This window comes from Pristis pectinata, chromosome 30, assembly GCF_009764475.1.
Source record: "Pristis pectinata isolate sPriPec2 chromosome 30, sPriPec2.1.pri, whole genome shotgun sequence".
Classification (NCBI taxonomy): domain Eukaryota; kingdom Metazoa; phylum Chordata; class Chondrichthyes; order Rhinopristiformes; family Pristidae; genus Pristis; species Pristis pectinata.
In genome coordinates, this window is record NC_067434.1 from 24,542,328 (window position 1) to 24,568,565 (window position 26,238).

Sequence of the window (26,238 nt, forward strand, 5' to 3'; positions counted from 1 at the left end):
GAAATGCCCAGCAAATCAGGCAGCATCCCAGGAGAGAGAAACCGAGTTGAACTGCAAAAGTGAGGAAACAAGCTGCTGAGCAGCGGGGAGGGGTGACGAGAACAAAGGCAGCATCTATAATTGGATGCAAACCAAGCTCGTCCGGGTAACAATTGTTTTTGGTGCCGCCTAGTTAGCAGATGAAAAAGGGCATTCTCTTTTGTGTCAGATTTCCAGTAACTCCTACGTTCTGCGTCTCACTGTCCCAGCAAGTTCTGATGCTTTCTTTCTCTCGCCAACTGCCCTGAAATCAATTAATCAAACAAATGCTGTTGCTGACAGCATTTAAGAAGTGTCCAGATGAGCACTTGAACCACCGAGGCACAGAGGGCTCTGGACCAAGTGTTGGGAGATGGAATAATGTGGAAGGGTGCTCAAGGGTCAGCATGGACAAGTTGGGCTGAATAGCCTGTTTCCCTGCTGTACAGTTCTATGATTCTATCCTAAATCTGGGATTTAAAAACAGAACTAGTTGCAGTAACAGTGACATGAAGCACTAAAAGTTAGCATGCAGATACAAATAATTAGTTAAATGAATGGAACACTGGCCATTATTACAAGGGATATGGAGTGTAAAAGTAGGGAAATTATGATGTAATTTTAAAGGACACTAGTGAGACCATCTCATGAATCTCCTCAGAAAACTGTGGAGGCAGAGTCTTTGAATATATTCAAGGGTAATGGCAATTTATTTAAACTGTAAGGGTGTCCAGGTGGTGTGGTGAGAGAATTGGAAAGTGGAAAGCTAGGATTGAATCAGCCCTGGTCTTATTGAACAGTAGAGAGCACTTGAGAGGCAGGTTGGCCAATTCCTGCTCCTGCTTTGTATTTCTTTTACAAGGATAGGCAAAAATTGTCGGGTTTGCCCACATCCTTGAAGAAATGAAAGAAAGAACTAACAACGTAGAAATAGGCCACCCCACCCAATGGGTACATGGAAGTTTGAATGATCCCCATCTAACTCCTTCACCGTACCCTTCCATTCCTGTCTCCTTGTGTGGTTATCAGTCCGAGTGGAGAGAGGTCAATGGGAAAATGCCTTCCACCTCTTACCTGAATGAGACACTGTTATTTGATTGGTTTCTTCCTGCGTACAAATCACACCCACGTCCTCATGATGGGAGCAGTCGTGCTGACCCCAGTTGCTCCGGGCACACCTCAGAAGATTCGGTTCAGTTCCCGCGCAGACCACATCGTCCAGGAATATGAAGCCAGTTCCCTGTCCAAATGTACCCTCCGATGCCACCATTCCAGGGCCGCTGTTCAATGTAAACAGAGGCAACCGTGGTAGTGGAGGGAAATAAGTCAATGAAATTTCACTGCAGCCCACACTTCTACCTGAAAGCCATCTTGTGTTAGGAAACCACTTAAATTATCCCATACAAATTAAGCAATTTAATGAAGCAAGAAATTTATTTTTTTCTGCATGATTTCAATTTGACCTCAGTAATTTTGAATTAAGATGAATAGATTATTGCCTCTCACTGATGCCACATTGTGCTACCATTATAAACAGTCAGATGAGAAAGGTTTGCTTACTGTGAGAGTCGGATCTCAACTGAAGCTGCAAGCACAGAGCAATGATGTTATATTAAAGTGGCAATCACCCTTACAATTAGTGTCACAATCCACTGTACCACAGTTATAATTGCTTTACAGATACCATCTCACAAAGAGTGGTGGGATGAACTGGGCTCTTTCAAAGAGCTAGCACAGGACTAATGGATCAAAAGCCTCTGTCACTGGGTGACACGGGGGGCTAGTGGAGCTGCTAGTTCACAATGACAGCAATCGGGCTCCAACCTGAACCTGGGTGTCTGTGTGGAGTTTGCACGCTCTCCCTGTGGCTGTGTGGCCTTTTCCCGGGTGCTCTGGTTTCCTTCCACATCCCAAAGACGAATGGGGTGGTAGGTTAATTTGCCACTAGTTTAAGTGGTAGAATCTGTAATTGGCGGGAATGTAGGGAGAATAGATTACAGGGAAAATTAGTGGAAGAAAGGGATCACTCTCTGAGCTGGCATAGATTTGAAGGGCTGAATTGCCTCTTTAATAAGGAAATCAGTTCACCATCCGTCTATGACACTGTGATGTGACAGACGTTGAAAGAATTTGAAACTACCTGAATCCAAGCTGTCTGCAGACAACCTGTGCATTCAGCCCCATCCATTTGTCATCGCACACTGTGCCCCACACTCCATTCCGATAGATCTCCAATCTTCCCTCAGTGGAATCTCTGCCTCCAACCAGCCGCACAGCACCATCTGCAGTAACCACCCAATGGACAGTTCATTTTAATAATTTATTTTATACAGAGGAGGCAGAAATACAGAGCTGAGATGAGGAACAGTTGCAATTAGATAGGAACTTGTCATTCCAAAATGTCTTATCCCATTTTAAGTGAAGGCCCATTACTGCAGTGAGTAACTCACCCCTAACTCCCCAAAACATGTCCACCATCTACAAGGCTCCAGTCCGGGGTGTGATGGAACACTCTCCACCTGCCTGGGTGAGTACAGCTTCAACAACACTCAAGAAGTTTGACACCTTACAGGACATAGCAGTCCACTTGATAGGCACCCTATCCATAACCGTTCACTCACTCCACCACTGACGCACAGTAGCAGCAGTTTGTACCATCTACACGATGCACTGCAGCAACTCACCAAGAGTCCTTAGGCAGCACCTTCCAAACCCATCACCTCTACCAGCTAGAAGGACAAGGGCAGCAAAAGCCCTTGAACACCACCCCCTGGAAGCCACACATCACCCGGATGTGGAAGTATACCGCCGTTCCTTTGCTGTCGCTGGGTCAAAGTCCTGGAACGTCCCAGCAGCATTGTGGGTATTGCCACACCTCAAGGACTGCAGTGGTTCTAGAAGGCAGCTCACCACCACCTTCTAGAGCAACTAGAGATGGGCAACTAAATGCTGGTTCAGCCTGAGAAGCCCACATCCCTTCAATGAATGAAATAAATTACTATCTGGGCAGGTAATTTGAGAATGAGCTCCCACAGATACAATGGCCAGCTGGAATGGGGGCTTATTGTGGAAACGCTGAACTGTTGGGTTGGTACATAGTTAATGGTAATTAAACGTTATCTAGTTCGGCTAGTTTCTTTCTTTAAACTTGAACTTTAATTTTTTTTCACATCTGGTTGTCTTCTAGATTTCCTGTTCTACCTGGCTTATATTCCTGTTAAAGATGGGGCCTATGTCAACTTCCACATCATGATTACTGTTCCCTATAGACTGTGGTTTGAAAATAATAGAACCCAGTGTTTTCCTGAGCTTCCTCTAGTTTTTGCAGGTCACTATATCAGTGTGAGCTTCCTCCTTCGACAGGATCTGAACAGAATGAAGGCACTTTCATAGTGAGATGTCTACAAGATTCTTCATAGGAAGGTATCAAATAAAGGTTGAAATTGAGTCATATGAGATTGGACAAATGACCAAAATCTTGACCAAAGAGGTCGGGTTCAAGGACTGTTCATTACCAAGCAGCCACACTTTCTATATGACCTTTATGGTAATCTGGCTTCCCTTGCTTCAAAGTCAGATCAGCATTCCACCCAAAGGCAGCTGGATCATTTAGTTCTAAGAATCAAAATAGGCTAATGTCTAAAGCAAGAGTTTCACATTGGCAATGATCTATTTAAAGAGAGTTTAATTTGTTTACAGGAGGTGCAGATCTCTGAAGTGGTCGCAAAAAGATGCAGGGTCTGGGTAAACAGAAGAAACGAGAATTTATTTGAGATCTGCGTTCAAGAGGATCTCCATAATATTACAGTTTCAGGTCCATGTGCATGTTGTTTTTGAATGACTAGTTTCAAATGAAATTAAAATAATGTTAATCATGTGAAGTAAACAACAGCATCAAGGACTTGCAGGTTGAGTGTGGATCTGGTCCTCTACATGTTAAACAGCTGCAGAAGTGATTTGAGAATAAATAATCTGAGTAATTGGGACAAGGGTCACTTGTCCCATCAGTATTTACTCCTCCTGTACCCGTTACTGTGACCATCCCTTGTCCTTGTTCCCTCTGTGATGCTACCTATAAGTGTTTTATTGTTCTATACTCCATCCTGGTTAAAGATGACAAGTAACCTCATAGACCATTTTCAAAGCAGTACACTCAACCCAATGAAACACTAATTCTTACGGGGTTGACAGCGTGTGTGGGCAGTGATCACACTCAGGGATCACTCAAGAACCAGGGATCACAGTCAGAATCAGGACTAGGACATCTAGGTCTGAGATAAGGAGAAGTTTCTTCACTCGGACTGTGGTGTATCTTTGGAATTCTCAACCTTGGAGAGCTGTGGAGTCACTGAGTTCATTCAAAACAGAGAATGATAGATTTCTAGATATAAAGAGAAGCAAAGGATATGGGGGTGGTGCAGGAAATGGTACTGAGGTAGAAAGTAAACTTTGACCTGAATGAATTGTGGAGCAAGCTCTAAGGACCAGATAGCTGACTCCTGCTCCTACTTCTTGTATTCTTGTTATGTCAAACCAGTGGCTTGTAGTTCCTTTCAAAGGACAATATAATCCACCATCAGTGTGAAGGTTACATATAGACAGGCCCCCTACACATCAGGTAAAGATTTAAAAAGTGGGAGCAGGTGTAGGACATTTGGCCCTTCTAGCCTGTTCTGTCATTCAACAAAATCATGGCTGATCTTCTACCACAGCAACTTCTCCTGCCCTGTCCCCTAATCCCTTGTCTTCAGGTATTTATCAACCTCTGTTATCAACCTGTTTTAAGCAAATTCAATGACTGAGTCTCCACCTCCCTCCAAGGTTGAGAATTCGAAAGATTCACTGCCCTCAAAATGAAGAAATTTCACCTCCTTTCAGTCCCAGATACCCTTCCCTTATGTTTGTATCTGTAAGCCCTAGTTCTGCATTCCTCAGCTAGGGGAAACATGCTCACTGTACCTACCTTATTGATCCTTCTAGGAACGTTTCAATTAGGTCAACTCTCATTTCTTCTAAACTCCAGAGAACAGAGGCTTAACTTACTCAATCTTTCATTGTGTAAGAGAACCACCATCCAGGAATCTGTCTGTGAATCTTCACCCCACTCCCTCTACATTCCAAACGCTACTAAGTGTGACATTTTGTTCTGCATTCCTCATGTTTCATGACCTGTTTGGCTGGCCAATAACAGGGTGGGAACCCCAGTTAGATATATTCCTGGAGGTATCAATCTGTTTTCAACTCCTCTGCCTCCCCACACTTGCTTTTGGCCAGCTGACACTTCAATGATCATAGTCCCTCACTTTCCCTTGGCCAACTAGAAATTGGAAGGTTATTGACTGTTAGCCAAATGTCGGGAGAGAATTCTATGCTGGAAAGGGCTCACGAAAGCCAGCAGTGCCTGGTTTTGCGGATGGACTCACAATTGTAAAATTCTATTGCTCAGTATGACAGCCCTCAAACAGTTTCCTTGCTGAGTAAAGGAGGAAGTTGGGTACACTGCAGGTTGGGGGGCTAGGGTGGTGGTGGTTGTAGGGGTGGGGAGGGGGACCTCAGAGGTTGGGCTATGGCATTGGGGTGCAGGTCACAAGTAGTAACCAATGGTGGGATGTTGGGTTAGAGGGGATTCACAAGATCACAAGACAAGGGAGCAGAAGTAGGCCATTCGGCCCATTGAGTCTGCTCCAAAGAAAAGGAAAAAAGAAAAAGAATTGAGAAATTGGGGGGGGGGGGGGGTGGGGGGGGGCCAAAAAAAACCTAACCCCAATTTCTGGCCTTATCCCCATATCCCTTGATACCCTGACTATTTAGATATCTATCTATCTCTTCCTTAAACACCTCCAATGATCTGGCCTCCACTGCTGTATGTGAAAGGAATTCCACAAATTCACCACCCTCTGGCTAAAGAAATTTCTCCTCATCTCTGTTTTAAACCTGTACCCTCTAATTCAATGTCAGAATGGGAGGTGGGAGGCGCAGTTTTGCAATGAAGGAAGGGCATAGCTCTGACAGGGTGGAGAGAGGGACGAGCCACATTATCCATCATAGAGGCAGGAGGTTAAAGCATGGACACCAGGAGCTCAGAGCTGGTCACAGCTACACTCATTGCTCTGGCGCATGAGCTGCTTCTGACACCTGGATCAAGTCTGTGTAATTAAGAGACCTTTTATAAGATAAGATAAGATAAGATAAGATATCTTTATCAGTCACATGTACATCGAAACACACAGTGAAATACATCTTTTGCGTACAGTGTTCTGGGGGCAGCCCACAAGTGTCGCCACACTTCCGGCGCCAACACAGCATGCCCACAACTTCCTAACCTGTACGTCTTTGGAATGTGGGAGGAAACCGGAGCACCCAGAGGAAACCCACGCAGACACGGGGAGAACATACAAACTCCTTACAGACAGCGGCCGGAATTGAACCCAGGTTGCTGGCACTGTAATAACATTATGCTAACTGCTACACTACCGTGCCTGCCCTGGACCTATCTGGTCTCAATCCGAAATGTCAACCATCCATTTCCCTCCACAGATGCTGCCTGACCCGCTGAGTACCTCCAGCACCTTTTGTGTTGCTCGGGGTCAGGGTATTCCAGAGTGGAAATTCTATCCTGAACAGCCTGATACCTCACCGCCAAACCCGAGGGTGTGGTGGCCATCCACATCTGCATCAGGTAAGTGCTAGCAGAAAGGGAGGGTGGGAGGTGATTCTGGTTGGAGGGCTGATTCGAGAACGATCGAACTCAGTGTTCATTCCTGAAGAATTTGGGCCAATCCTTGATGGCTGGCAACATGACCCAGTCCACAGGTCTGCTCAGACATTAAGACCATCCTTAATACCTTTGTCTAAGGACACACCTTCAGCTCATGGACTGTAATGGTTTGAGAAGTGGCTAGGAACGGTTTAGAGGGATATGGGTCAAATGCGGGCAAATGCGACTAGCTTAGATGGGTACCTTGGTCGGCATGGATGAGTTGGGCCAAAGGGCCTGTTCCTGTGCTGTATAACTCTATGGTTCTGTGGCTCGTTGCTGCTTCCTTAATGCCAATGGTTTATAAACATAGCAACATTCAAAACCCAATTGTGTAATGAGAGGGTGGGCAAACAGTTGATCTCCCTCTGCACCCCACTCCCTAACCCCACCCCTGTCATTCCACCCAAGACAATACATCAAAAGCTTAAAAGCTACATGAGTAACCCTTGAGGTACCTGTAAAAGGGTCGCAAGAGACACCAGCATCTTCTGTGTGGTCACAATTGTGCTCTCCCCAGTTGCTCTTCCTGCACTCATCCATAGATAACTCATTGCCTGTGCATTCAACTTCATCCAGCAGGATTGGACCTAACCCTTGACCAAAGTGAGACCACATCCAAGACTTGGCCGTCCCACTACAGAGACAAGGAGAAGGAAGGAAGAATCACATGAATAAAATGGCAGAAACTTTGTAATGTTCCATTCATACCTCTCTAAGTAGATCATGGTTTATATGATCACATTAACTTTAACATAAAGCAACAATCCAAATCCACACTGGCATAGATGTAGTGCTCTTCCCCACATTATAGTCCACAGCATCCATTATAATTCAATTAGCTAGTTCTGGCCTGAAAGGCAAAAGAAAATATCTAGATCTGTTCAGAAATTTAAGGCCTGATTTTAACACTCCTCTCTTAGTGTGAGGGAGGTGAGTGGGGGTGAGGTAGTTAACATGGTGGGCAGCCTTTGTTCTGGCAGTATCCCTGCCAAATTCAATCCCCAGAAGGTTTTGGTAATCTGTAGGATGTCCAGATGAGAGATCCATCAGGCCATGGCTATCTCTGGCACGGCTACTCAGCTGACAAGAAGAGGTGTTTCCAGTGGCGGAGAAATCCCAAAACCAGCAACCATAAGGTGGTCACTAAATATATCCGAGTGGAAATCAGCAAGAATGCCTTTACCCAGAGAGGTATGAGAACAGGAGACACCTTCCCACAGGGAACGGTTGAGGTTGTTAAACACATGACAATGGACAGGGAGAGCTGAAGGTGGGTGGGAAGAGGGCTCATGTGGAACACAAACACCATTGAAGACCATTTGTACCCACTGGTCTATCTCTCTGCTCAATTCCATGTTAAAAAAAAATCACTCCTGTGTTTTGTTTAGGTTTCAGTTCCATGAAGATTCCTTGATGGTCAGCTTCTGCTTCCAAAGAGACTTCCCCAGGCATTTCTGCCAACCATTTCTCTCTCAGTGCAGACTCAACAGGGAAGGGACCAATTCCTCCTGCCCTTTACACAGGCCAGCTCCTGATCTCTAGCCATTACACCACTCGCACCATTTTTTCGTCAACAGGAAGAAACACCTTGAAGGAGTTGTATCATCTGGGCTTTGTACCAGTGGGGTTCACTTATACCCTGAACACAGACCCGCAAGGTAACCAGAGACATGAAGGATTCCGCAGATGCTGGAATCTGGAGCAACACACACAAAGTGCTGGAGGAACTCAGGTCAGGCAGCATCCATGGAGAGAAATAAACGGTTAACGTTTTGGGTTGAGGCCCTTCATCAGGACTGGAAAGGAAGAGGGCAGAAGCTGGAATAAGAAGGTCGGGGGGAGGGGGAGGAGCACACGCAGGCAGGGGACAGGTGAGTTCAGGTGATAGGCGAGTCTGGGTGAGGGGGGAAGGTAGTGGGTGGGGGTGGGGGAGAGGGGAGAAGTAAGAAGCTGAGGTAATAGATAGGAGAGGCAAAGGGCAGAAGAAGGAGGAATCTGGTAGGAGAGGGCAGTGGACCATGGAATAAAGTGGGGGATAGGCAGGTCATGAGGGCGGGAGAAGGGGAAAGAGGTGGGGGAAAGTGGGCCACAGGAATGACGGAAGACAAAGGATAAAAAGAAAGGGTAGGGGAGAATTGGGAAGGAGTTACCGGAAGTTAGAGAAATTGACTTTGAGGCCGTCAGGTTGGAGACTACCAAGGCGAAATGTGAGTGTTGTTCCTCCAACCTATGTCTGGCCTCTTTGTGGCAGTAGAGGAGGCCGTAGACAGACAGGCTGGTATGGAAGTGGGATGTGGAATTAAAGTGGGTGGCCAGTGGGAGGTCCTTGCTTTTGTGGTGGAGCACCTTCGTTCTGTCTGCACCTTCATCCCCAACCTGATGGCCTCAACATCGATTTCCGGTAACCCCTCCCCTCTTCTCCCCCCTTTTTTCTCCTTTGTCTCCCCTCATTCCTGTGGCCCCCTTCCCCCTTCACTTTCCCCTTCCCCCACCCTCATGACCTGCCCATCCCCCCAACTTCCTTCCCTTTATTCCATGGTCCACTGCCCTCTCCTACCAGATTCCTCCTTCTTCAGCCCTTTGCCTCTTCTACCTCTCAGCTTCTTACTTCTCCCCTCTCCCCCACCCCCACCCCACCTTCCCCCTCTCACCTGGACTCATCTGTGACCTGCCTGCATGTGCTCCTCCCTCTCCCCCACCTTCTTATTCCGGCTTCTGCCCTCTTCCTTTCCAGTCCTGATGAAGGGTCTTGGCCTGAAATGTCAACTGTTTATTTCCCTCCATGGATGCTGCCTGACCTGCTGAGTCCCTCCCGCATTTTGTATGTGTCCCTCAAGTTAACCCAAGGCTTGACCAGCATGATGCAAACAGCTAGAGAGGATGCAGAAAAGATTCACAAGGATGATATTGGGAGTGGAGGGCTTGAGTTATAAGGAGAGACTGGATAGGCTGGGACTCTTCTCCTTGTGAAGAAGGCTGAGGGGTGACCTTGTAGAGGTTTATAAATCATGAGGGTCATAGATAGGGTAGATAAGCACAACCTTTTCCCCAGGGGAGGGGAGTCTAAAACTAGAGGGCATAGGTTGAATGTGAGAGTGGAAAGATTTAAAGGGGACCTGAGGGGAAACTTTTTCCACACAGAGGGTGGTGGGTATGTGGAACGAGCTGCCAGAGGAAGCGGTAGAGGCAGGTACAATTACAACATTTATAAGACATTTGGACAGGTACATGGAAAGGAAAGGTTTGGAGGAATATGGATAAAATGATGGCAAATGGGGCTAGGTCAGGTAGGCACCTTGGTCAGCATGAATGAGTTGGGCCAAAGGGCCTTTTTCCATGATGTATAACTCTATGACTCTAAAAAGTATTGATGGTCCAAAGTAAGGACGTGGTTCATTTGTGTCACTACTTGAGATTTTTATTCTTGTACCTCTATGCTGAATATTGTATAAATCTTATTTAGTAAATGGGCTTCATTTATTTTGCTGCAAATCATTACAAGCTGTTTTTGTGACAGATGCCATGAATAAGAGCAGATCTGTTGCTGGTTTCCTGTAACTTAACCAAAAAAATTCTGTTAATTCACCAACACATTCCTGAAGTCCCAGCTGGATTCTAATCACATACACCACATTATGTCAACCATTAAGTGTGAAAAAATGTAAATATGTGATGGACATATGAAAGAAATGTTCTAGCAGGGGAATGGAGGTCAGATGAAATGCCAAAGCAAGTATCGCATTTTGTTTAGTGTACGCAAGTGGCAAAAGAACCAGAGGGGTGTTGATGGACATGTGAAAGTTCCAAGTCTCAAGTTCAAGTTCACTGTCATGGGCACACATACCCAGGGTATAAGTACCACAAAAATTAGCTTTTTGCAGCAGCAGCACAGTACATTACACACATGGCAAATATAAATTACATAAACTTAAATTAACATGAATTATACATAACACAACAAAATTAACAAAATAAACATAACAACATCAGTGCAAATTGAGAGAGAAAAAGAAATATAATCAGAGGTAGAATTCAGGATTTTTCAGGTGGGTTCAAGAACCTGACAGCAGTGGGGAAGAAGCAGTTGTTGAACCTTGAGGTGTGGGTCTTCAGGCTCCTGTACCTCCTGCCTGATGGCAGCATCGAGAAGAGGGCATGGCCTGCAATGGTGAGGGTCCCTGATAACGGAATATGTTGCAGTGCTGCAGGGGTAATGAGAGGGGAATGCGGCTGATAGGACTGATGTGCTAGGAGCTGACATTGGGCCGGTAGGCTGAACGGCCTCCTTCTGTGTTGCAATAAGATCCACCCAGGTTGGCTCTAACAGTAAACCTGATGTTGATGGTTTGAAATGAATCCACCTATTTATGACTAGCATTGTGTTCAGTTTTGGTCGCCCTGCTATAGCAAAGATGTTATTAAACTGGAAAGAGTGCAGAAAAGATTTACAAGGATCTTGCCAGGACTTGAGGGACTGAGTTACAGGGAGAGGTTGGACAGGATAGGATGTTATTCCTTGGAGTGGAGGAGACTGAGAGGTGATTTTATAGAGGTGTATAAAATCATGAGGGGCATAGCTAGGGTGAATGTGCACACAGTCTTTTTCCCATGGTTGGGGAATCAAGAACTAGAGGGCACAGACTTAAGGTGAGAGGTGAAAGATTTAATGGGAACTTGAGGGGCAACTTTTTTTACACAAAGAGTGGTGTGTATGTGAAATGAGCTGCCAGAGGAAGTGGTTTTAAAAGACAGTTGGACAGGTACATGGATTGGAAAGGTTTAGAAGATTATGGGCCAAATGCTGGCAAATGGGACTATCTTGGATGGGACACCTTGGTCTGCATGGACCAGTTGGGCCGAAGGGCCTGTTTCCGTGCTGTATGACTCTATAACCGATATGGACATGAATGTGCTGATCAGCCTCTTAAGCTCTGGCATAAATTTTTACTGTTGGAGTTGACCTTATTAAACGCTAACAACTTGATGGACATTAAAGGCAATTTCTCTTGGGCTGTCTTGGCATTTTTCAAATATTCGATAAAGCCAACGTGAACCTTTAAACTGGCACAGTTATCGCACCTTAACCCCAACTGTCTGCAGACGACTTCTGCATCCAGATCGTCCCACTGGTCATCACAGACAGTCCCCCACTGTCCGTCGTGGAAGACTTCAATTCGCCCTTCATGGTGTTCCTTGCCTCCAACCAGGCGAATGGGCATCACTGAACCTGCACTTGAGGAAAGCAAAGACAGCACCTTTAAACATGGTGACTTCAACATCAACACACTGATCACCAACAAAGCCCTACCCATTACCCTTCTGTGTAAGTCCATAATAGTCGACCTCCACTGAAGTGTTTTGGCCTGGGTCACTGGTGCAGGTGACATTCAAGTCATGTCCTCACACACACACTCCCTCACACACACACACTCCCTACACACACACTCTCCCTACACACACACTCCCTACACACACACACTCCCTACACACACACACTCCCTACACACACACACTCCCTACACACACGCTCCCTACACACACACACTGTCCCTCACGCTCCCCCTCACACACACAAACACACACACTCAAATGCACTGTTTCTCAAACACACTCTCCCTAATATGCACTCTCCCTCACACATAGTCTCCCACACACACACCCTCACCCTCTGTACTTCACACTGACTCTCTCTCTACCTTACACGACCCCCCTCTCTCCCACACACACACTGACTCTCTGCCTCACACACACTCCCTCTCTCTCTCTCACAAACACACACACACTCAGACTATGTCCCTCTCTAACCCTCCCTCCCACCCAGCCTGACACTCTCATACACTCACAACCTAGTTCTCTCTGTTCCAGAAGTCCGGCCATTGAAGGAGAGGGAGGAACAATGGAGACACTGTTGGGGGAGGTGTGAAGGATCAGGGCATGAGGCCTAGGGCACATGTCAGTGCCCACCAGAGAGTGGGTGAGTGAGGTGCATTGCCTGCAGAGGCTTCACGTAGCCGGCCAGTGAAGGGGCATCAGGAGGCCTGTGGGACCTGCTTCCAGGGCCAAGTGTTGGTTTGTGCCGCCCAGTCCTGGTGTGAGACACAGCACTGGAGTCCCCACTCACCCCTACGGCATCAGTACTGAGTGACCCCACTCCCCATGCTTGCTCACTTCTCAGTCCTTGCTGAGGAAGAACAGCAGGAAGATCAACAAGAAAACTCTGGGCAGTTGATCAATGACCAAAGGATTGGCTGGGAATCTGGGAAAATTGCCAGCTCTTTGAATTGTGCATTGGTATCCTTCACATCCATCTGCATTGACAGGAGCTCAGTTTAACATCACATCCACAGGGCAGCACCATTAAGGTCTTCTCTCAGTGGGGCAGAAACCACAATAGGCTGAGAGATAAGAATATTTTACACGAGCACTTCAATTCAGTACTGTTGGGGCTGCAGTCCCTGCCTGAGGTGTCAAACTGTGGCTCCATCTGTCACCTTAAGGGTCATAGTCTCATAGAGTTGTACAGCACAAAAATGGACCCTTCGGCCCAGCACATCCATACTGACCTTTTCTCCCATCTACACTCATCCTATTTGCCTGTATCCTCATATGCTTTGTCTGCTTAAGCATTCTGACTGGTTGCATCACAGTCTGGTATGGAGGCTCCAATGTGCAGGATCGAAAGAGGCTGCAGAGGGTTGTAGACTCAGCCAGCTCCATCACAGGCACAACCCTGCCCACCATCCAGGACATTTTCAAGAGGCGGTGCCTCAAGAAGGCGGCATCCATCATTAAGGACCCTGACCACCCAGGACAAGCCCTCTTCACATTACTACCATCGGGGAGGAGGTCCAGGAGCCTGAAGACCCACACTCAACATTTCTGGAACAGGTCCTTCCCCTCCGCCATCAGATTCCTGAACAGTCCATGAACATTACCTCGTTATTCCTCTTTTGCACTATTTATTTTTGTAACTTATAGTAATTTTTATGTCTTTATGTCTTGCACTGTACTGCTGCCGCAAAACAACAAATTTTACAACATATGTCGGTGATAATAAACCTGATTCTGTCTAAATGTCTCTTAAACATTGTCTGATACACTGGATTATATAATAAATTATACACACATCTCAGCTGTTGGTGTTTTTAAGCTGCTAAAATGGCTGAGGAGCTTACTTCCAAATTTTACCTTCTGATAGTCCGCATACAACTCCAGCATCGTGGTGATGTCCACAGACACCATCTGCTGTGGTGCTGTTTCTGCACTGTACCAAGGCTGCCTCATCCCCACGACAGTGAACCACATCCATGTGTACACATCCCAGTCCAGCGCCAAAGAATGAATTCCTCTTACTGACACCTATTTCACTGTAAATGGAAGTGATGGAGGAGAAAGGGGTGGGAGTGGCGTGGAAAGGGTTAAAGGAGGAAGGAAGGAAGCAAGGCAGAGACAGAGGGGTAAAGGGAGTGATAAAAGGTTAATTTTCTCTCTACCCTGTTTCTGGTGTCTGACTAACAATTGTTTTGACTCAGTTGTTAACATTTTTTCAATAAACATAGTAAGTGGTTAACGATCTAAAAAAGTCTACAAGGGAAATGAAGTTTGATGATTTACTAGCTATTCCTGATAACATTTCTGTACATTATTTTAATCCTGTTGACAATCACAGAGCTCCGAAAATGACCACATTGAATGGAGACCCTAAACCTCCATGATTTCACCAAAATCCAAGCACTTTGATTTTCCCTGATGACTGTTCCAATACCAAAGATCAACAAACATCTCCCAAAACATCGCTGTGCCCTGCAGCTTCCTGTAACAGAAACTGAAAACTTTAATGCGCAATTACTGAAAAATACCTTTAAAAAGGTCAGATTCAAAATAGTCATAGATTCCACAGAAGACAATACACTTGTAATGTCATCTCTGTTGCATTCTCCAATTACTTTGTAATAGTTAAAGACTGCATTTATGGAATTTTCAGAATCTTCCGATGAATCAAAGTGCTGTGTAGCCAATGAAGTATATTCACTGCAGAAGAAATGTAACAGCCAATTTGCACATAATAATTCCTGCAAGGAGCAATGTTGAATGACCTGATAATGTTTCATTGATACTGACGTACAGATATTAACCAAGGCTCTAAGGCTCTTCATAAAAATAGTGATCTAGAAGCTTTTATGTCCTGAAAGCCTCAGTTTAGCTTCTAGCTGCAAGATGGCACCTCCAACTACGCAGCACTCCTTCCGCACTGCATGTGAATACCTGCCTAGACTTCCATGCTCAAGTCTCCAAAGTGGGAGTCAAACTTCAACCTACTGACTGGAAAGACCGCTACCTTTTACACTTTGGAGGATGGACTGTGAACAAGGCTAGAAAGGCTGACAAGTTCTAATGCCTATAACCATAAAACACTAGTAGCTTCAAACAAGAGTGTGTGCTTTATTTGTGTTAATGTAATTATCTCATATGCCCAGATTGCTTATTTACATATTTATGTAACTACACACAACCCACTAAACCACAGCTGGTGCCAGGAGGAAAGAGTTTCTGTGGCTGTTCAAAAACATCCCCTCTTACTCTCTCCTACGTTCGTCACTTTCCCTTCACCTTAAAACTATTTGCTGTGAACTTGTTCATGTTCTGATGAAAATCACCAGCCACGTAACGTATGTGCTTTCAGTGAGCCCTTAACCTCTAAGTCCAATGTAGAGCATATAGACTGATAAATATGGGATGTGACGAGCTCAACCAAAGTGTCCATAGTCTATTCAATGGACCGACTGTGGGACTTTCTCCATATGTTATTGCAACTAAGGGTTAGTCTCATGACACAACATGAAAAAGGTGACACCTGTAAACATGAATTAATACTCACAACAACTGATTCTTCTTTTTAGTAAATCAGTTTATCTTAACTTATAAATTTAACTCAAGTACTGTTGTTTGCGCTCTCGGTGTTTTTCACAGTGATACCAGTGTTATTTTTGCTGAATCACAGGTTCACCCAATGTTGTTGAACTCATCTCTGAGCTCATTAATGTTCTCCCAGCTTGACTCCTGCCCAGAATATTATGTGTTGGTTCTTGAACAATTGTGGGATTCACCTCCAGAACATCTTTGAACTCATGGTCTTCTTGGCTGTTCTCCAAAGCATCTTGTTCTAGGTGGTCTACATGGACTTCTCTGGACTTCGACGTAAGATAATGCTTAGAGTTGTATACCTCAATATTTCCCAAAATCTCCATCTATTTATCTCCAAACAACCATATACAACTTTTCTCATGCAGACTGAACCTCTCCTTGCCACTGGTTTGGTGACTTTTACTCTGGTTGAACAACTTTTCCTCTACTTTTGCTTCTAAATACAGCTGGACAAGAATGCCCATTCCAAAGACTTACGGGTTAGGAAGTTGTGGGCATGCTGTGTTGGTGCCGGAAGCGTGGTGACACTTGTGGGCTGCCCCCAGAACACTCTACACAAAAAATGCATTTCACTGTGTGTTTCGATGTACATGTGACTAATAAAGATATCTTATCTTATCTCTTGTGCACTAGGGTTTCTGCAGGATGGTGTCCAGTTGCGAAGGATGGTGTTGATCTATACCTGAGAAGGAATGTTGTAAGTGAGGGGAATGAGGGGCGACCTTATAGAAGTGTTTAAAATTATGAGAGGCAGAGATAAGGTGGATGGTCACAGTCTTTTTTCCAGGGTGGGGGAGTCCAAAACTAGGGGGGATAGATTTAGGGTGAGAGGGGAAAGATTTAAAAGGGACCTGAGAGGCAACTTTTTCACACAGAGGGAGGTGAGTATACGGAACGAGCTGCCAGAGGAAGTGGGTGAGGCAGGTACAACAGTGTCATTTAAGAAGCACTTGGATAGGTACATGGAGGGGCGGGGCTTGGAGGGATATGGGCCAAACGCAGGAAATTGGGACTAGCTGAGTGGGCACCATGGTTGGCGTGGACCCAAAGGGCCTGTATCCATGCTGTACTGCTCTATGGCTCCGAGTGGATGTTTCATGTAAACTGATGGACCCTCCTTGACATATGGGTCCATTACTTTCTGCTTCCCCATTTGACGTTGACCGGTAAGAAGAAATGAAATGGTGTTTCATTTGTTGTTCTGCATAAATTTTTCAAACTAAAACAATCTAAACTGTGGAGCAATATGTCTTGCAACTTCTTCCATGTGCAACAAAGGCAGGTCTAACTTCTTCTATTGCATATTCCATGGTGGAATGTGGCCCCATGTTTTATTTTTAGCCACTTCAAATATCTGAGGTAAAATACTAAAACAGTGTACACATAGAAGTACACACCTCTTCTGTAAAATCTCCATGGATCTACCAGATTGGTCTTGTAAACTCCTGGATTACCTGGATAACTGTTTTAGGAGGTTATGTTCTACAATCCTAATATCCTGTGCATCCACTGCCGACGTCTTCTATGTTTTTGTTGTTGCCAGGCCAATAAGTAGATCCTCTAAACACAACCTTTGCAATCATAGAACTTTATCCACAATCTTGTTTGGCAATATGTTCAGAACCACTACCTCATGTCTCCACTTTCTATAACCTTGGTTGGTCAACAATCATGGCAATGAAATGGCTTCATGTCTTCATGCATTGTCTGAATCAGTCCATCTCCTCAATGCGTGTTCATACACTTGCTTCAAGACTAGGTGTATTTGCCCAGCTCTATTATATAGAAAGTAAATATCAATTTCAGTATTTGTGTGGCTTCTTCACAGTGAAGTTTCGACAAGGTCTCTTCCCTAACAACACCTGCAGTGAGTCAGAGGATGGTCCACTATCATGGGAACATCTGACTTTGTTCCCAGAATAGTCAGCAAAAGCTTCTTGTCAGTTAATAGTGCAAATGGTCTTCCCAGCAAGTTCTAGAACTCTGAATGTAATCATGAATGCTTCCTTTCCTACTGGGGTCTAATTCAGTGGTCAGTGTGTAAGATGCAGTCTTCTCATGGCCACTCTCCATGGCATGGCTAATCCCTGCCCTATTCCATTGTCTGAACCTTTGCAAGCCACAATAAATCTGTGTCTCCTGGACAGTTACCAATCATCCCGATGGCAGCTAGTCAAATGGTTTGAAACTTAAATGCCTTAAAGAAACATTTGTGTTGAGAACCAATAATACACAACTACAAACCTGACCCATTAACTCTTCCTCACACTATTCAGGTCCTGCCTGACCTGCCAGTCGCCATGTTTTCTGTTTATGTTTTGGGCTTCCTGTATCTGCTACATTATACTTGTACCCAACTTCAAGCAGACCTTTCATTTAGAAAGAATGAAGGAAACCATGTGACAAATCCTTCAACACTTTAATCAACAGGCAGTAAAATGCTTCAAAAATAATTTAAACATTTCCTGCTGTGGGAGATGTAAAACACTTTGCTTAAACAGTGAGCAGTTTGATGCCAAGATCCGTACATTGTTCAAAAGGTTTTGTACAATCCTGGCAACAACCTTAATAACTATATTCAGAATAATTGCTGGATGGCTTGTTCCAACACTCATACCTCAAGCCCAGCTGACGGCAGACCACACTGGCATCTCTGTCGTCCCAGTCCTTGTCACAGACAGTACCCCACTGTCCATTGTGAAATAACTCCACCCTTCCCTCACGTTGGTTGGCTCCTCCACTCAATCGAACGGCACCTTAGAAACCCAAGGAAATTACAAATGGATTTTCCTCCTTTGAAAAGTAACAAAGTCTGAAGCAAAACATTCTATGCTCTAACATTGAAAATACTTCAAAATAGTTACTGAAGGACACAAACAACAGATAATGCTTTCCTGAAGGTTTTAATCCATTGCTAATTGCTTTGCAACATACTGATCTTGTCCTTGCTTCACTTACCTAACTGACATCACAGCACAACAGCACACAGAGACCGTTGATTGGGAGACATGAGTTTGAATCTCACCACAACCGTTGAATTAAAAACAAAAATCTAAAAGTCATTAAGTCATGACCATGAAATACAGAACTGTGTGACTGTGGCTAAGCACAGCTCCAATGCCATATACAACTTTGCTGATGACACCACTGTTGTTGGACAAGTCACAGGTGGTGATGAGTCAACATACAGGAGCGAGATAGGACACCTGGTTGAGCGGTGCCACAACAATAACCTCTCGCTCAACGTCAGTAAAACTAAAAAAATGATTGTTGACTTCAGGAAGGGAAAGGAAGGTGAACATGTGTCAATCTACAGTGGTGGATTGGCAGTGGAGAGGGTCAGCAACTTTAAATTCCTGGGAGGTAACTTATCTGATGACCTGTCCTGGGCCCAGCACATAGATGCAATCACAAGGAAGGCGCACCAGCATCTTTACTTTATTAGAAGGTTCGGCATGTCTCCGAACATGCTAATACACTTCTACAGATGTACTGTTGGAAGTATCCGGACTGGTTGCATCATGGTCTGGTACAGCAATCTGAATGTGCAGGAATGTAAGAAGCTGTAGAGAGTAGTGGACTCATCCCAATACACCACGGGCACATCCCTCCCCACCATCGGTAGTATCTACGTGGCACTGCCTCAAGAAAGAAACATCTGTCATCAAAGATCCCCACCATCCGGGCCATGCCATCTTCTGGCTGCTACCATCAGGCAGGAGGTACAGAAGCCTGAAGTCCCACACCACCAGGTTCAGGAACAGCGACTTCCCTTCAACCATTCGGTTCTTGAACCAACCTGCACAACCTTAATCACGACAGTTTAGCAACACTATGACCACTTTGCACTACAATGGAGTTTTTTTGTTCTAATTGTGTTCTTTCTTGTATAATTTTGTATAATTTATGTTTAATTTATGTTTTTCTTGTGAATGCTGCTTATCTGATGCTATGAGCCTGTGATGCTGCTGCAAGTAAGTCTTTCATTGCACCTGTGCACACATGGACTTGTGCATCTGACAATAAACTCAACGTTGAGAATTATTGTAGAAACACTTCCAGTTTATTCATGTATTCAGGGATGTAATACTTTCTAGTTTGGCCCATGTTTGACCCAGACACACTTAAGCTGCCTCTTCAGATCAGGGTAATTTAAAAATGTCAGTACAGATTAATTAGAATTGTTTTAAAAAATTCCCCAAAATCCTGGAACTGAGCCCCCCTTGTAATTTTCCTCACACTGTGGCCCTTGCACTTTGTTTGTCTTCCTGCACTGCACTTTCTCTGAACCTACAACTCTATATTCTGCATTCTGTTTTCCTTTGTACTATCTCGATGCACTTATGTAGGGAATGATGTGTCTGGATGACATGCAAACAAAAGCTTTTCACTGTATCTCGGTACATGTGACAATAATAAATCAATTCCAATTCCAAGTCAACAAAGAGTGCTGAATAACTCTGTGAAGAATTTCCCTTTTGGGAACCATTTAGGGGTGAACTCTCATCACTGATGCATTGTTACTGACAGGAGTCAACCGCAGCCAATTTACACTGATGTTGGAGGTGTGAACACATGGACAGAGGGCAAGTTTGTTGTCTCCTTCACAGTCATCAATCATCCAGCGATTGTTTTTCCAAACTACATTAGGAATATACAAGGCCAGTAAATCAGGAAAAGTGTGAGTCTCTGTGGAAGTCTGCCAATAATTGAGGATGTCTACATGAGGCGATGTCTCAGGAAGGCGACATCCATCATCAGGGGCCCCCAGCATCCAGGCCATGCCCTCTTCTCACTGCTGCCATCAGGCAGGAGGTACAGGAGCCTGAAGACCCACACCTCAATGTTCAGCAACAGCTTCTTCCCCACTGCCATCAGGTCTTGAACTGACCTGAAAAAAACATAAAAAAACCCTCAGACTATATTTCCTCCAACTTGCCCTTATGTCATTATGTTTATTGTGTTGTGTAAGTTATGTATAATTTATGTTAATTTACGTTGATGTAATTGATGTTTGTCGTGTTTGTAATGTACTGTGCTGTTGCTACTCTGCTTGATTGAAAGACTTGTCAAAATTCATTCAAGCTGACTGAAATTTATTTGAAGGAGGGGACTGAGGAATTGTCAGTGGCTCCACTTTCTCAGGAAGTGCGCAGCTACTCAAATGGTCCAGGAGGACAGCAGTTCTGATCCCTGTCCTGTTGTGAGACAACTAGACTCGGCCGGCTTGGCAGCAAGGTGGTCTTACAAATATCGCCACTTGTTTTATTACCAGACACCTCAACAGTAACTCATTGATTCGTACTCCAAGTAGAGTCCAGAGGGAAGTCGGAAACAGCTGACTCACAAAGACCTGAACTCAAGGAAATGTCAATGCCTTCAAGCTGGACAGGAACTATTTACTGCAGTAAAGAAAAATTCAAACACATAGACTTGAACCTACTCTACATACTGTACTAAATGCTCCCTCTGCAATTTATTTGTTTCCAATTGTGGTTATCAAAATCTTTCATTGTTTAATTAAAATAAATCTAAAAGAGATTCCTTTTGATAATCTCATATCTTCTTATCTAAATTACTGTAGTTATTGGCATATTCAATGATTCTCTGGTACACCTTCCTCCCAGCAGAGAGGGTATAAACTTGCCTGTGACACCAGACTCATTCACAAGGGGAATGCACACCAGAAGGGCAGACCTGAATCCTGATGAGGATCTTCTGGGAGGTGAACGAGGCTGCTTTAGCCAATAATCCATGCAGTATACCCTTCCATCACCGGAGTCTAGCAGGAAGGCTCAGACCCATGCATCGTTCCAATGCTACGCACCACAGCTCCTTTCCTAGTATGTTCAAACTTCATTGGCTGCCCCTTGGATGTGACAATTCTTCTTGCTCTTTCCAAGTCACACATCACACACTTGGCAGTGAAGGCATATTAGCCTTACTCATAGAACGTGCTAATAGATTTTAATTCTTTCATGAAAGGGAAAGACTTGATGCCAGAAATCTATCCTCAGTAGTGAATGCAGCACTCATATCAAACTTTGCCTAAATTTTTGAACACAGCTCAGCACATTATGGAAACCAGCCTCCCCTCCATGGACTCTGTCTACATTTCTCGCTGCCTCGGTAAAGCAACCAACATAATCAAAGGTCCCTCCCACCCCGGACATTCTCTCTTCTCCCCTCTCCCATTGAGATACAAAAGTCTGAAAGCACGTACCACCAGGCTCAAGGACAGCTTCTATCCCACTGTTATAAGACTAATGAACTGTCCCCTTGTACGATAAGATGGACTCTTGACCTCACAATTTACCTCGTCATGGCCTTGCACCTTATTGTCTGCCTGCAACTGCACTTTCTCTGTAACTGTTACACTTTATTCTGTATTCTGTTATTGTTTTCCCTTGCACTACCTCAATGCACGGTTGTAATGAATTGATCTGTACTGTATGGATGGCATGCAAAACAAAGTTTTTTCACTGTACCTCAGTACATGTGACAATAATGAACCAGTTTACTAATCCAATTCACACCAACAGAAGTCTCATACATTAATTTCAATGCATACATGTTACTACATTTCAGGCACAGTGGGACTGAATTTTAATCATGGTTCTCAAAGTTACAACGTCGATCTTCTAATGCATAGGCAGAGCCCAAACCTCGGCCTTGAGCCCTCACCACCCTGTACCTGACAGGATTGAAAAATCCCCGCATGGGGAACTGCAGGCAAAGACCCGAGGCCCCCTGACCTTTAAGGATTATATCCCTCAGCATCGTGCAGCTGAACTGACGTCATGCAAAGGCATCAATGTCCGCGACGAGTGAAGGAATGTGGAGCCGCTCACCCTGATTACAGTCGCACTCCGCCCAGCTGATTGAACCGCCCTTCTTTCTGTAGAAACACCAGGGAACCTGCTCACCATCGGGACTGCGGCAGAAGTTGTGGTCACCCAGTCCCTTGTTGGGATACTGCTCGACGTAGTCTGGGAAATCAGTCCACTTCAGACACTCCTCTCCCGTCACAGTGAATGTCGCTAACCCGGTGTAGTGGCCCAGCTTAGTGACACCAGCCATACATTGGTGAGAAACTATGGGAACAAAACAAAAAGACAAGAATGAGCTGCTGTTTCTCCTCTATGAATTTTTAAATTGGTTTTAAATTGGTAAATTGGTTTATTATTGTCACATGTACCGAGGTACAGTGAAAAACTCTGTTTTACGTTCCATCCATACAGATTATTTCATCACATCAGTACATCGAGATAGTAAGATCAGATAAGATATCTTTATTAGTCACATGTACATCGAAACACACAGTGAAATGCACCTTTTTCGTAGAGTGTTCTGGGGGCTGCCCGCAAGTGTCACCACGCTTACCACGCTTCCGGCGCCAACATAGCATGCCCACAACTTCCTAACCTGTACGTCTTTGGAGACAATAAAGTACAAGGGAAAACAATAACAGAATGCAGAATAAAGTGTCACAGCTACAGAGAAAGTGCAGTGCAGGCAGACAATAAGGTGCAAGGTCATAATGACGTAGATTGTGAGGTCAAGAGTCCATCTTATTATACTAGAGAACCATTCAATAGTCTTATAACAGCAGGATAGAAGCTATCCTTGAGCCTGGTGGTACGTGCTTTCAGGCTTTTGTACCTGCTGCCCGCCCATGGTGCTGTGACAGTGGTGAGAACTGGGGGACGAAGGGAAATTACAGCAGGACTTGGAGGGAAGAAAGTTTTATCCAGTCCTCAGTGAATGGGCAGGAGTTAGAGGTCAAAACACAGGAGAGAGGCACAGCAGCTCACCACCACCGCTGACACACCAGCCCACCACCACCACCGCTGACACACCAGCTCACCACCACCACCACTGACACACCAGCCCACCACCACCACTGACGCACCAGCTCACCACCACCACTGCTGACACACCAGCTCACCACCACTGCTGACACACTAGCTCACCACCACCACCAGACACACCAGCTCACCACCACTGACACACGACACAGAGCACCGACACCGCTGACACAACAGCACAGACCACTGACACTGCTGACACACCAGCTCACCACCACTGCTGACACACCAGCACAGACCACCTACACTGCTGACCATCTCAAAATCTCCGTAAAATATCCGTACAAAATTAAACTTTATTTCTCCCTGAACATGCAATGTATAAAAGTAATGAACAATGTGAAAACCTCAATGTTTAAAATTGGAATGTGTGGGATTTATAGGACACCACTTGCTACTGCAGACTCATATTGGAGGAGATATCAGAATAGTCAACTGGGGAAACGTCAAATCACATTGAGCAGTATACGGGTGACCCCCCGCATTATGACCATTCAGGTAATGGAAATTCACCCTAACAGAATCCACAAATCACTAAACAAACATTTGAGATACAGAATAAAACTCACTCTCACGGAATGTATATGAAAAAAAAAAGACAACATTTATTTTTTTTCAACTCACATTTCTTGACACATGAGCAAATAATGCGACTTAGTGTTATGGAAAATTACATTTGCTAGGAATGCAACCTTCCTGTAATGCGGGGGTCGCCCCACCCAAAATATCCAGCCTTGACATGAAACCAAGACCCTGTTCAGGTAAAGCAGAAGAAAAATCCTGCGCTGTTAGTCATAGAAATCCAGGAAATTCCAACCAAGCGTTTGCAGTTGTTGAGGCACTTTGAAGGACAGTGGAGAGATAGGTGTAATGGTGCACTCTGCAATGACATAGGTCCATAAACACTTGGACACGTTGCAATACCGTAAGATAATAGGCTGGATCTCCTGGGAGCTGGTGCACAGCATGCAGCTATTTCCCAACAGCAATCCTGCAGTTGCAGTGACTTTGTGCAGCTGCGTGGCCCCCATGAGCTGGAGACTTTGCTGCCCCAACATTCTGTGGGCAGGCAGAAATGAAGGTCTGGCTCATGGACCGTCCTGCTGACTTCTGACAGTGTGAGTTGCTCAAAGACCTGTCCACTGTTTCCAAACATCTCTAATCAGAGGCAGTTGGAAAACCATTAAAAAGTATTAAAACATTAACAAATATTAATAATAAAAAATAATAAATCCTCTTAGAAACATACCTAACTTATGTAAGTTAGTTAAAACATCAATATTAATTATAATAAATTTTAATAAACACCCTCACTTACTCTTTAATGAAGGTTGGCACCCCTGTTCATTTACAGAGTCATAGAGCCATACAGCATGGAAACAGGCCCTTCGGCCCAACTGGTCCATGCTGACCAAGATGCCCATCTAAGCCAGTCCCACTTGTCTGCATTTGGCCTGTGTTCTTTGAAACCTTTTAAATGTCTAAGTGCCTTTTAAGTGTTGTTAATTGATTTGAACATAGAACATACAACATAGAACAATACAGTACATTACAGGCCCTTCAGCCCACAATGTTGTGCCGATCTTGGATGGGGTTATGCTAGAAGCGGAGACACAAGGGACTGCAGATGCTGGAATCTGGAGCAACAAACAAAATGCTGGAGGAACTCAGTGGGTCGAGCAGCATCTGTGGAGGCAGAGGGATATGTGACATTTCGGGTCGAGACCCTGCATCTGTCCTGACCCGATTTGGCCCATCCCTTCACAGATGCTGCCTGACCCATTGAGTTCCTCCAACAGATAGTTTCTTGCTGCCTAGAAGCTGGCTGAGGCTGAGAGGGCAGAAATGGAGTGCATCTGGTCTGACAGCTCGGGGTGTTCACGAACACCTGCTGGAATGAGTGGTGAGAATCAGAACAGAATAGAATGTGTCCCAGTGTTCCACATTTATGTGCTCACACTTGTGTTGACATGAATTACAGCCAGTCAGTGGTGAGCCTTCAGCACAATTTGGCCCAATAAAATGAACCATATCAACTTTTTCTCTGATAACTGCCCTGTGAGGCGCCTTGGGAGATTTAACTATATTAAAGTTTTGTCTCGCATGCAATGAAAGTGGGATTAATTGAGAGATTGGATAGGTTGGGCTTGTTTTCCCTGGAGCAAAGGAGGCTGAGGGGTGACCTAATGAAAGTATATAAGATTATGAGAGGCACAGATAAGGTAGACAGTCAAATCTTTTTTCCATGGTAGGAGTATCAAAAGCAAAAGGACATAGCTTTAAGGTGAGAGGAAGGAGTTTTAAAGGAGGTCTGAGGGTTTTTTTTATATACAGAGATAGTTGATAACTGGAACTCGCTGCCAAAGAGGTGGTGGGATCAGATACAATTACTACGTTTATGAGTCATTTAGTTGGAAACTTAAATAGGCAAGGCATAGAAGGATACGGTCCTAATATGGGCAAATGGGTCCATTTCTGTGCTGTACGACTCTGTGACTCAAAAGTTGCTGTATGAATATGCATTTTTGTTGAATCTTCTTAAAAAAAATAGGGAAATTGCCACCTTTAAGACAAATTTAAGCAGGCTCACTCTGCATCAAGCAAGTAATTATCATTAACCTTTCAGATCCAAGAACAGTACAAGGGAATGTCGTTCTATTTCACCAA

At 44.7% G+C, this 26,238-nt stretch overlaps 1 protein-coding gene across 5 annotated transcripts in view; it reads right to left on the reverse strand.

The window, feature by feature from the left end:
• si:ch211-51a6.2 (neurotrypsin) overlaps positions 1-26,238 on the reverse strand; it is a 54,724-nt gene that overhangs the window by 20,777 nt on the left and 7,709 nt on the right. The window contains exons 1-8 of one of the 5 annotated variants that reach the window (XM_052041659.1): positions 23,037-23,098; positions 22,555-22,797; positions 18,321-18,459; positions 13,967-14,145; positions 11,858-12,005; positions 7,234-7,412; positions 2,159-2,300; positions 1,093-1,298 (exon numbers count right to left, since the gene is read on the reverse strand). In XM_052041659.1, the coding sequence (XP_051897619.1) occupies positions 1,093-1,298; positions 2,159-2,300; positions 7,234-7,412; positions 11,858-12,005; positions 13,967-14,145; positions 18,321-18,459; positions 22,555-22,783 (1,222 nt within the window). In that variant the 5' untranslated portion in view covers positions 22,784-22,797; positions 23,037-23,098. Of the gene's footprint in view, positions 1-1,092; positions 1,299-2,158; positions 2,301-7,233; positions 7,413-11,857; positions 12,006-13,966; positions 14,146-18,320; positions 18,460-19,381; positions 20,595-22,458; positions 22,798-23,036; positions 23,099-26,238 lie in introns of those variants that run through there. The other 4 variants (XM_052041660.1, XM_052041658.1, XM_052041657.1 and 1 more) reach the window with 4 other exon arrangements.